Source organism: Notamacropus eugenii, chromosome 1, assembly GCF_028372415.1.
Source record: "Notamacropus eugenii isolate mMacEug1 chromosome 1, mMacEug1.pri_v2, whole genome shotgun sequence".
Lineage (NCBI taxonomy): Eukaryota > Metazoa > Chordata > Mammalia > Diprotodontia > Macropodidae > Notamacropus > Notamacropus eugenii.
Window position 1 is genome coordinate 207665338 of NC_092872.1, and position 12233 is coordinate 207677570.

General features: G+C 37.7%; 1 protein-coding gene across 1 annotated transcript; it reads right to left on the reverse strand.

Annotated features, from left to right (window-relative positions):
- Positions 1-846: 846 nt before the first annotated feature.
- Positions 847-11984, reverse strand: ANKRD1 (ankyrin repeat domain 1). The gene is made up of 9 exons (XM_072625061.1): positions 11817-11984; positions 10933-11112; positions 8815-8952; positions 8445-8552; positions 7047-7145; positions 5203-5301; positions 4933-5031; positions 4729-4827; positions 847-1760 (listed from the first exon to the last, which is right to left on the reverse strand). Exons 1-9 carry the CDS (start codon positions 11841-11843, stop codon positions 1650-1652), a joined length of 960 nt encoding a protein of 319 aa, XP_072481162.1. The 5' UTR covers positions 11844-11984; the 3' UTR covers positions 847-1649.
- Between the last annotated feature and the right edge of the window lie 249 nt (positions 11985-12233).

Genomic DNA, 12233 nt, shown 5'->3' on the forward strand with positions numbered 1-12233 from the left:
GGGACTATAATAAAGTAAATGAAAATCCCACTAGAAGAAAACAGGATTCAGGTCAAATATGGTGGTCAGTGTTCTAGATGACTGAAGTTAGAACACCTCCATGTTTTCTGTTAAATGATAAAATCACATGTAAGAATTGAAAGTTACATGCATTATCAGTCACAGTTGCTTAGTGTTTTATCTTTATTTTGGGGGTGGGGGAGGTGCTATGTAAAAGCTGTTTATTGGGAACTGTTTATAGGTCAAAATGTATCAGTATTTTTTTCTAAAAACTGAAGGAGTTTGGACTCTGGAACTAAAGATCTCAAAGCCCCTTCTAGAGGTATCATGAGTACACTAAAAAGAGCACTATTTTGGAGTCAGAAAACCTGGGTTTGAATCCCAGCTTTGCTACTGACTCAGGCAAGATCTTTTTTTAAAAAGTACTTTGGGCTTCAGTTTCCTACTTGTCAAATGAGAGATTTGGACTGAGAACCTATCTGACTCCAAATCCATTGCTAAAACATTTTATTCCCTTATATTTTAATGTCCAGTGTAGCTTCATACATCCTAAATACTGTACATCCAACAGTATGTTTTTCTTCAGAAACTACAAGCCAGGTTCTGTCTCTTGCATGTTTGGATAGTTCTTTTAACTTTGACTCACAGCAAGATTTTTCCCTCGCATTCTCTTTCCCCACCACTAGATGCCTCCTGCTATCCAGCTCTTGAGGCTGCTTTGGGTCATTGCCATTCTCCGCAAGCCGAGCCTGTTAGGTGAAAGACTGGGGAAGGAGGCTGCCTCCAGTTCTCTGAAATGTCCTTTGGTGCTTGTTTTCTTAGGTTAATAAGGAGCTAAAACTAGGATTTTACAAGAGCATTCAAGTTTATTGTAGTAATTACGAATACAAAATGTACATACAAAGCAATAGAAATTTACACATTTACAGTTTGGGTGCACATTCTCTAGGTTTGTGTTGCATTCCCTGCATAATGTGACACGTTGGCTTTGTTCCCTTCCCCTGCCTGACTCAACATTCATAACAATCTGAATCCAACCCTCCCCTGATCCCACTACAGATTCCTTGGGCTTGGTCAGAATACCGGTCAGTCCAATCCAAGGAGCAAAACGACATGCTTGACTTTGAATATTCTTAGACTTGAATCACTTTCCTTTCCCTTTTCAGCCAGCCTCCTTTCACTGTCTTTTTTGCTGAATTTAGCGCCAGCAGCAAAAGTTCAGGAGAGAAAACAGACCACAATGCCCGCCTTGAAGTTCCTTACACTCATGTTGGCCAGGAAAATGGCCACTGTCTAATATCAATGGGCGTTTGTGATGCCGCTGGCTAATTAGATTTAACAACTATGTACCGGAACTCTCTGGAAATTTTAAACAATAACTAAGCTCTGATCGCCAAAGCAGCGATCGTGAAATCTATGGCTTTCACTAGCAACCAAATAAATAAATAGGAATAAATAAGAAAAATAAATAAAGCAAATTCACATTGAACTAAATGGAATTTTATGTCTTTTTTTTTTCAAATTGTGCATACTGTTCACCTTTTAGCACTTTCACTAAACGCTGCTTTAGAGCTAGATATGATAGGTGAAGTAGGTTTCCTGGGGGTCTCTTCACCCCAACCTCAGCCGTCTGACCACTGTCTGCTCCTTTAGAATGTGGATATGCGAGAGGTTTTGTATGAACTCTCTTTAAGACTGTCAAAGATCGCCTTCGTGCCATTTTGCCACTGAAGAACTAGATCCATTGGGGTTTTCCCATCCTGTTCAGAAGAGAAAGGAATATTTTACTTCCAGGTGGAAAGAATGGATAAATTCACAGCTGCCAGATTTGTTGTTTAAATACAGCAATGGATTATGGTACAGTAGGGATTCTTTGCAGGCTTTTCTTGATGTGTACTTTGCAGCTAATGATGTTCAGCCTCCTGGTCCCATATGTGTACATGATTCCTTTATTGTAAATTCGGTGCTCAGGGCAGTACTTCTGAACTCCTCCAAGTCACTTGGGGCGACATTTAGAAAGAGTTCTCATACACTGTTTCTTCGCTTTTACTGGTGTCAGAAAAGCAAGGTTAATCCATCTCAAATTATTTTGGACTTGTCAATTACGTACATACATTTCGAAATTTGCTCCTACCCTGAATTCACAAATCATGTTTTTATTTCTGCTACTCGAAGAAAGAGGAGGGACCTTTTACTAGTCCTGCTATTTCTATGTACAAATGTAAAGGTGAACCTTGCTTTAAGAAAATCTAAACTTAATAAAATAGATAAGAATCTAAGAAATCCCATAATTTGTGAAAACTGTGGTCTATGCAACCCAGGAACATGTCTCTGAGAACAACCTAGAGAAGGGTCTCAGGAGAATGTGATTTTCCACCATGCTGTCAACAAAGGTTAGAATCTATCCCAGAACATCTGTATTTTTTTTCTCAGTCTCCTTAATTAGCTTGGATTATAGGAGTGTGTCACCATATGTGGCTAGTGAAGTTATTTTTTAAAAATATTTTTATAAACTATTGCAGTATAATTGGTTTACTTTGTAATCCTACATGTTTTATTTTCTGCATTTAAAAAACATTATTTTGAGGGGTCCCCAAGTTTTACCAGACTTGCCAAAGGGAAGGTGGTTATTCATGTGACAAAAGGATTTTCTGCTCTACCCAAAGATTCTTTGAAACAGTGAGTTCTGCAAGTGTTCTTAGAAATGTCTTGATTTTCAAAAAAGGCAATTTTCACATAACTTTTCCAGATGGAATAAATGCATTATATAAAGTGAGGTACGCCTGTGGTTTAGGAAATGTAAAATGTTTTTGATAAATACTGCATTTAAGGCATGTTATTTTTAATTGTACTAATTAAAGATTATGAGCTTGAAAGGGTAGCTCAGGAGTAGAATCATTCAATTTATTTTGGACAAAAAAATCTATATAAACGTGGTCTCAATATTCCTTTTTTATATACACCTGCCTTGGGATTTGTAGTTTGCAAAGGACAAAAAATTTTAAATGTAGACCATTTTAAACTGAAGTTTTATCTTATAGAAATGTTGCATCCTCCATTTTTGATATTTCCTTTCTAGGTGGCATTTGACATCTAGGTTTAAGGGCAGGGATCATGCCTTATTTATCATTGCTTCAATGAGCATTAATTTATGAAGTCTCTCCTACCTACCAAGCACTGCCATAGATTCTCAAGAAGATACAAAAATAAGACCTTTTCCTAGTGGAGCTTACAAGGAATATGGCATATATACAAATAACCATAATGCAAAATAAAGTAGAAGGAACATATAGTTTGTTGTGCACAATGTATTGTAATAGCAGGTGCCTAATAAGTGTTGAATGAATAAATTATATTTACTTTTAGAGAAGGTGATTCTGAGCACACAATGGATGCTCAATATTGCTTGGTGTCAGGGAAATGGAAGGAGGGATGATTATATACACAGTTCAGAAGTTAAATAAATAAAATATTTGTGGAGAGAAGTATACTTAACTCAAATGGGGGGAGGGGTTAAGTGATTTTTTTTTTTTACACTATAAGAGGATTTGTCTTCTTAAAATAATTTACAGGGTTGGGTGCTTTTTTTTCAGTGCTATTATTTTTATCATCCTGTTAATAGAATGTTTTAAGGGGTGCCTGAAGGCAAATTGAAGTTAAGGGTTATGGCAGTCCTCTCAAAATATAGATGAAAGAATGTCTTGAAAAAAAGTCCTGGGGGATCTAGTGGCAGGCAAGAGTAGGGACACAGAGAGGATGGTACCTAAATTATCTGACTTGCATGTCAACATTAGCTGGAATTCATTGCATCATAGCTCTGCTCTCCAGTTTAAAAGTTTTGAATAGTTCAGGAAAGGAGCAAAAATTAGAGGGGTAGCTACCTCTCTAAATGCCCCTTGGGCTTAACTCAGCTGTTGGTGTAGGAGGCAGGCAGTATTTCAGTGACTCATGTGTCTTACTGTGAAAGTGAATGCTTCTGATTGCTCTCTTGTCTTGAAGTCCAAACTTAGAGCTGGGAAGGAAATATGTTACATAGAAAGGAAGCGACTTTGAAGTGGAAGCAGTCGCTGTATTCCAAGAGCAGAGCTTTGCTTTGCAGAGCTATTCTTTTGTTGAGTAAAAGAGCAAATTCAAAATCATCTAATTATCAAATGAAGGATTCACTTAACACAGACTGAAGTTTTTCTTGTCTCTGGCCAACTGACCGAAATCTTCTCCACTATTACTATGGAAACCACTGGTGATTTTGGAAGAGACTACCCACTCACTCTCCTAAGAGTCACAGACCACTGTCTAAAACATGTAGCTACATGAATTTTTTGAAGCTGTATTTAGGGTAGAGCCAAGAAAGACAAAGCATTCATGCTCCCTAGGAAAAGTGTGAAAATTGTGCCTTTTCTGTGTTATTATTAGGTAGAAGCTTTTGTAAATGTTTAAAAATATATTATGTGGCTACAATTCATGTTACTTGATATATCACAAGACAAAATACCTACATACCATAGGAAAGATTCAATGGCATTAAAAATGTGTACTTTTATGTAAAAAGTAATATTGAAAAGTATCCTTAATTGTTCTTACCCTCTTCCTCACCCCACCCCCACCCCCCAATATGCCTACCCTATGTGTTACAGTTTAGGTGGCTTCCTATTCTGCCCTACCCCAGTTCCAGTCCTTCAGTAGATAGGAACATTTGGCAAATAATGTATCTAACTACTAAGTACTCACGCAGTTCTTGGCATTGAGATTTGCTCCATACATAATCAGCAGTCTTATCATTTTGTAGCGGTTCAGCCTGACAGCATCATGCAGAGGTGCATCTCCTTCCTAAAAAAAGTAGAATAAACAAGCTAAAGAAAGAATGCTACGCCTTACCCAAGTGCAGTTAGTATATCCAAGGTTTGGAGGCAGGATTCAAGCCCTTTGACTTACCCGGTCTCTGGCATTAAGGTCAGCTTCACACGCGATGAGGTGTTCTGCACATTCATACCGACCTGTCCTCACAGCCACGTGCAGAGGTGTACTGAGCAGCTAGATAATTATAAGTGTTGACAGTCAGAGACACATAGTAAGAAAAGAACCCACACAACCTTCTTGTGAGTCACCCACCAACCATAGCTAGAAAGAGGAGAGAAAATTGGCAAGAGAATGTTCATGTAAGTCGTATGGGGCTTCCATTGCTAACCCAACAAGGAATGTTACCTTATCTCGAGCATTGACATTTGCTCCTTTGTTTAGCAGAAACTTCAGAACATCCAGGTTCCCGCCACGACATGCCCAGTGAACAGCAGTAGACTCGAGCTACATCAAGAAAGTAACGGAATATGAGATGCCATATGCTAGAAAGCAACAAGGACAAGTGGGATGTAGCCCCTAACAATCAGTGACCGAATGAGTGTTGGGGGACAGAGGTTGGCATCCAGGGGGCAGAGCCTCCGTGGCACCGAGGTGCTTCAGGTTACTGAGGTCTCATTTACTCTTTCTGTTGTGAACAATTGTTTCTCCTCACTTTTAGTTTAAAATTTTTTTTATAAATTTGCATTCCACCTAGCACTTAACATTCTGCTGGATGGGCATTATTTCTATTTCTGAATATCTCAACAATCTACAGGCTTTTAATAAATGTTAGTAATACCTAAGTAGGCAGAGCGTGCACTCTTAGAATGATAGCTAAAACACAGTAGAAGCTTAGAACGGATCTTAATTCCAATCTGACGCATTGTGCCTCCTCACTCTTTCACCCAATCCATCTGTTGGTAGAATTTTAAGTAGTCATGGATGCGGATAACTTCTGGACCTACAATGTACAGTTACTGCATGCTATACATATTAATAGAAACTTCCACCACAGCAGCTAAAATTAATGATATTTCACCTTTTGGAGTCCCCCTTGCCCCCGGTGTTAGTGTTTCTCTCCAAATTCCATGTAGGTCCCAGATGCCAATAGATTTTACTTTTTTTTTTGTTTGCTTGTTTATCTATTTATTCATAATTTTCTATGTTTGGCTTAAAATTGAATGTAGAGATCTTTTTTAAAAAAATCTATTTCCTCTACCCCCATGCCCTACCCTTTGTTTCAGACTCCCAAATTAAACTTCTTTTGAAGAAAATATTCTTTTACTTATTGAGTCAATCTATACAGGGTATGACTTTTTGTGGAAATCACAGCCATTCAGTTACTGAGGCCTCTAGAGGGGGCACTTTCCATAAATCCACTTCATTTAGCATACACTAAATTTCAGAATCTCACTGATGCAGTAGGCATATACATGCATATGAGTGTATAGCCTCCATATGCTGCTGACACCATGCCAGCATTGATGAATAGATGGTGCGATTGCATGTAATGAAAGGACAATGGAAAGGTACTGAAAGGGACAAATTGACTATTTTGTTTTCTAAAGTGCTAGTCACTCAATCATGACACAGCACCCAGACCACAATGAACACTGTTCAAAAACAGATTTCCCTTCTGCCCCTTGTGTATCCCTTCCCTTCCTGTTCAGAGCAAAGGGAAAATATATTCCCCATGACCACTTTCAGCCACTGTCCTTTTTTCTTTCGGTAGAGGAGTTCCCTTCTTTATAACCTGACCTTTCTCAATTTTCTCAGTCCTTTCAGCCAGATTTTTCACTGTGGCTTGTTTTTTTTCTTAACTGTCAAGTACTCTATTCATCTTTCCCAAGTTTAAAGCTGTGCTTTTCTTGGACAAGGCTTGAACATCCCTGGTCTTTGATTTCCTCATCTATAAAATAAGGGGGTTGAACTAGATAATTTCTGAGGTCCTTTTCAGCTTAAGAAGAAAGGAAGGAAGGAGGGAGGGAAGGAAGAAAGAAAGGAAGGAAAGAGGATGGGAAGGAAGGGGAGCAGGGAAGGAAGGGAGTGAAGGAAAGAAGGAGAGAGGGAAAGAAGGAAGGAAGGAAGGAAGGAAGGAAGGAAGGAAGGAAGGAAGGAAGGAAGGGGAGCAGGGAAGGAAGGGAGTGAAGGAAAGAAGGAGAGAGGGAAAGAAAGAAGGAAGAAAGGAAAAAAGGAAAGAAAATATTTACCATATCACATAATTCAATTTGGGCTCCAGCATTCACTAACTTTTCCACAACGGCCAAATGTCCTTGGGAGCATGCTCTGTGAAGAGCTGTCCTTTTGTACTATTGAAAAAAGACAAAGGACAAAAGAAGGATAGCAATAAATATGAAAGCTCCGCAGAAATCCATTCCTTCCTCTTCAAGGGGACAAGTTGCTTAACTCTTTGGATTTCTAGTGCTTGAGATATCAAGTTTGCTAAAATTCCATAGCAAACTCTCCATACAGCTACCTATCAGGCATATAATAAAGGTGTTGAGGTCTGTAGTGTGGCATGCAAATTTAAAAGGTTCAGAGGCACTTACATTTTGGAGTTCTACCTTTATTATATGTTGTAAACTCATTGTTTACTCAACACTTGCCATAAAAGATCAAGCAGTTACCTTCCATCTGGGGATGTGGCTATATCAGAGGGAAGATTCATTTTGTAGCTAAGCTCAAAGATCCATGTGATTCATTTCACAGTCACAAAATACAAAGTTTTAAAGAATTTTCACAAATAAAAATAATTTATATTTGCATGACTTGTAGTTATTACACATATAGGATTTCAATCTTATACATAGAAGTTCTACCACAAAGTAGACATTTGCATATATAAGTTGACCTCAGTGGTCCCTCCCTTTTGTAAATATATGATCCTATAATCCCAATTTTGCAAATGAAGAAACATAAGAAAAAAGTCTCAGAGAGATTCAAGGTCTTGGCCAAAGTCATAACTAATAAATGGTGCAACCAAGACTAGACTCTAAGCTTTCTGTGTTCAGATACACTGCTCTATTCGTAGTGATTCATTGCCTCTGGAACCATACAAAAGGGATCTAATACCTTTGGTGAATTTGTTTTCTATATTTAGATTTATCTTCCTAGGGAATATTAGTGTGTTTTGATCTAGACAATCCCTTTCAAACATACTTCACTCATCTGAAGGACCTTTTTAAAAGTTCAGCTATATAATTGTTTTACTTTGTTAGAAGAGAAGGTTCCTTGGGTAGGTATCCTACGGAGAGCAGTAGTAAATGACTATGATGGTAAAAACCAAAGGCATCAATAGAATATTAATTTTTAAAACATTAAACTATTTCTAAAAAGTCAGGCAAAAGCAAGGAAGACTTAAGGAAGAGGGGAACAGAGCATGGTGCAAGAAGGAGATCATTATTTGGGCTATCAAGTTCCTTGTTGTTGTATACAGTTGGGTTATTCCACAGGTATTGAGGTCTGATGAAAGTGTTTATAACTGTCAAATTGGGGGGTGCTTCCCAACAGGGTTGTGGTGAAGCATCAGAAACATAAAAGGGAAAAGATCTGGGGAAAGTGGAGGCAGTTTTGATGCAGATTTATTAAAGCATAACTAAAGGACTTACTTCATCACAGGCATCTGGATCTTTCTTGTCAGACAAGAATTTTTCAATTACTGGCAACTTGTTGTCCAGTGCAGCTTTCAGAAAGCTCTGCACATCCACAGGTTCTGTCTATAATTCAAGACAATTGCTTGTATGTTACTATGGTTGCTCAAACAGTCAGTCAACAAACATTTATTAAGCACTTACTATTTGTTGGGCACTACTCAAGGAACTCACATTTTAATGGTGGAAAAGATGCACACAACCATGTTCATATAAGAAATATATAGTGTGAATGAAAGGTATTTTTAGAAGAACAGACTCACATACATCAGTATAACAACCATTCAGACACTAGATCACAGTTCTTACTATGTCCTCATGGACTTACTATAATTTCCGGTTCAGGTTCTTTTAAAACTGGAACTTTTACTTTCTTGTATTTTTTTCTTTTCTTTAGTTGAATGATAGTTTCAAGGTCTTGTAAATTTTCAAGCTTTGATCTTTGTTCCAGTTTTTTCTTCTTGAGCTGAAAAACAAAATAAAACAAACAAAAAAAACCTAACATTACACACTCTGGTGACCATTTTGTAGAGAGCACCCTAAGGACAGGTGTTGTTCACGTTTTTGGAGTACTGATCCCATTTGGCCATCTGGTGAAACCTATGGAGCCCTTCTCCGAATAATGTTTTTACATGCATAAAATAGAATTCATAAGATTACAAAGGAAACCAATTATATTGAAATAGTTTTCAAAAACATGTTTTTTAAAGTTCATATCTCACAGATTAAGAACCCCCTTCTTTTTTAGACTATTTCTACTTGCAGAAAGTGAATGACTGAGGTAATTACTTATACAGTTCAATAATATGTTGTTTTTTCCCTTAATACAGACATTTCAGATTAAAGTGGAAATCTGGACTTGACTTATTAAGACAATTGCTTCATTCCCCATTTCATTCTGCATATCTATGTAAGTGTAGAAACAGCCTAAACTCTAAATGTTGATATTTCTATGGTAAAGAGACCTCAGGTCTTCACAGTAGTTATCATCAGCACACAAAGTGTGATTTAGTGGGAAAAAATGGTTTTAGGAAGTTTAGCCACCTAAACTGCATCCCTGCCTTTTTCTCCATCCAGCTGCAGGCAAATCATTTAACCTCTCAATTTCAATTGACTTATGACCCAAAGTGCTTGTGTCCCTTTGGGTCCCTTCCAGCTCTACCATGAATTCTCTGACACTCACTTTTCTTTCCCTTTATTATACATGATTTAATCATTTGAATAGAACTCTGGATACCAGTAAAAATAAATCTCAAATAATTTTAAAAAGAGACTCATAGAGACCTGGTATCTGAGGACCTGAGTTAGAATCCTGGTTCTGCCACTCACTGGCAATGTTATCTTGGGTAAGTCATTTAATCATGCTTGGTCTCAAGTTTACTCATCCGTAAAATGAGAGAATAAGTCTGGATGATTTCCAGTGCCCCTTCCCCCAGTTCTAAATCCATGATTCCATACCCTATTCTTTGAAAGCCATGTAATCCTGTGATTCTAATATTTACCTGTCACTACACATTTTACTTCTTTACTAGTAGATTAGTCATACTTGAAACTCCATTCTGTAGGTTGGCTGTCTACACAGGCAAGGAAATAGAGAAAGTAAAGACAATTATCTAGGATCTCACTCTAGTGGACAAAAACCATGTGATCATGAGAAAAGTCATTGTCTTGATTTGAATTAGCCTCTAAGACTTATCACCTTTCCACTTCATTTTGTTGTACTGGAAATGTGATCATAGAAAATGTAAGGGTTGACTTGGGATCCAGTGGTGATAGTCTTGCCAGACTTATTAGATTATTTATTAGGTTATGACAGAGATTCCTACTATTTTTCTGTATGAATAACTTGACTTATTCAGACATTTGCCTCCATTTCCATTTTACTCTACATGTCTGTGCAAGCATAAAAACAGACTGAACACTAAGTGTTGGTACTTTCATAGTAAAGAGACCTCAGGTCTTCACAGTTATTATCATCAGCACACGAAGTGTGATGTGGTAGGGAAAAAAGAACATTTGAGGAAGTCAAGTAGACTAAGATGTATCCCTGGCTCTGCCACTATCTAGCTGTGGGATCCTTGGCAAATCACTTAATTTGCCTATTTCTAAGAGGTTTGTTTTTTTTTTCCAAAGACTTTGTGCTATCTTTGGTAAGAGATTGAGGTTATAGGGACTTTAGAGATCATTTACTTCAATTCCCTCCTTTTACAAATGGGTAAACCAAGCCTTAAAGAGATAAAATGACATTCAAGGTCACCCAGACAGTAAGTAGCAGAACCATAGTTCACACCTTGATGCTCAGACTCAAGACCCAGCACTCCTTCTACTACACTATGTCCCTGCTCTTAATGATTTTCTTGCCTCTATTTCCACCCAGCTAAGGTTTAGGAGGACAGGAAAGAACAATCACAGGGTGCCACCAAACTTTCTTTTTCTTCTTATTTACCTCTGCCTCTCGCTGTTTCTCATTTTGTAAGGTTTGACTTTCCCAGATCAATGAGTGCCTTGGAAGTGTCTTCAGGTCCTCTTGCTTCTCCAGTGTCACAGCAGCTTCATATTCTCCATTTCTGAAGTCCTCTGGGAGGAAGTCCCTAGTTTCCTTGCTATCATTCTTCTTTCCTGTCACCTACAAAGGGAAATACAAGATCAAAGGTAAAAGGGTATTGTCTCAAGTAAATTCCCATGAAGGATGCTGAATTCTGCTTTAGCTGCTGATTCCCTAGGGAAATTCTACTTTGGCAGAAAGAGTAGGCTTAGATTCCAAGTTATAATATTTCTATGAAAGGACTAACCACAAATGTTCTCATATTGTCATGAGGTGATTCCTTTTTCCCATATTGGCAAATGAAGGATTAGTTTAAGTAGATATATTTTTTAAATATGTTTTTTGTTTGCTTAATCAAAGTCTTCTTCCCACTTGCTCCCCAATTATTCAAAACTCATAAGTCTAGTTCTTTAAAATTTTTTGTTTTTAAAATGTTATATTATTTAATTCATCCCAATATCCTCAGCTTTTATTAAGTATATCCTTTCTTCTCAGAAATTTTGATAAATATGACCATTTGCCTTTTAGCAATGAATCAAAAGAGATAGCTGTAATTCAATGCCACTAATTTACTGTCAAATGGGTACATTGTCTCCATCTTCTAATCAATAATACATCATATCAGATTCTAATAAATTTCACATATGGTTTGGATTTATGAAAGGAAAATGGCATACTCTTTTCCCAATAGCAACCAGACCTGAGTCTCTAGTCTACATAAATTCAAAAACAAGTTTTCAAAAATACATACATACATATATATATATATGTAAATCTGTACCTACCAGATCCTCTACTTTCAGCATCATCATCTTTGCCAATTCTTGGTTTTTAGACAATAGTCTTACTAGATGACACCCCCAAGTCAGTTCTGATGAGACTCACTAACTAATTAGGCCTATATATATGATGGAAGGAGGAAGGCTGAGTGAGATAATCTTCCAACCTGGGAACCCAAATAACCTTCTTGCTCCTCCCACCACTAGTCAACTCATAGGCAGGTGAATGTTCTTTCCAGACCCAATGTCTGGGAGTCAGGGAAGCACAGGGAGGGAGGGGCATTGCAGTCTAACCACACTGAATATGTGAATCAGGGGGAAATGTGAGATGCCCATTCCACTGGCAGTGACAACATAGCTCAGCAATGCTAGTCATCTGATCCAGCAAGTGCCCATGGGACAGCTGTCTGTTGATATTGCACC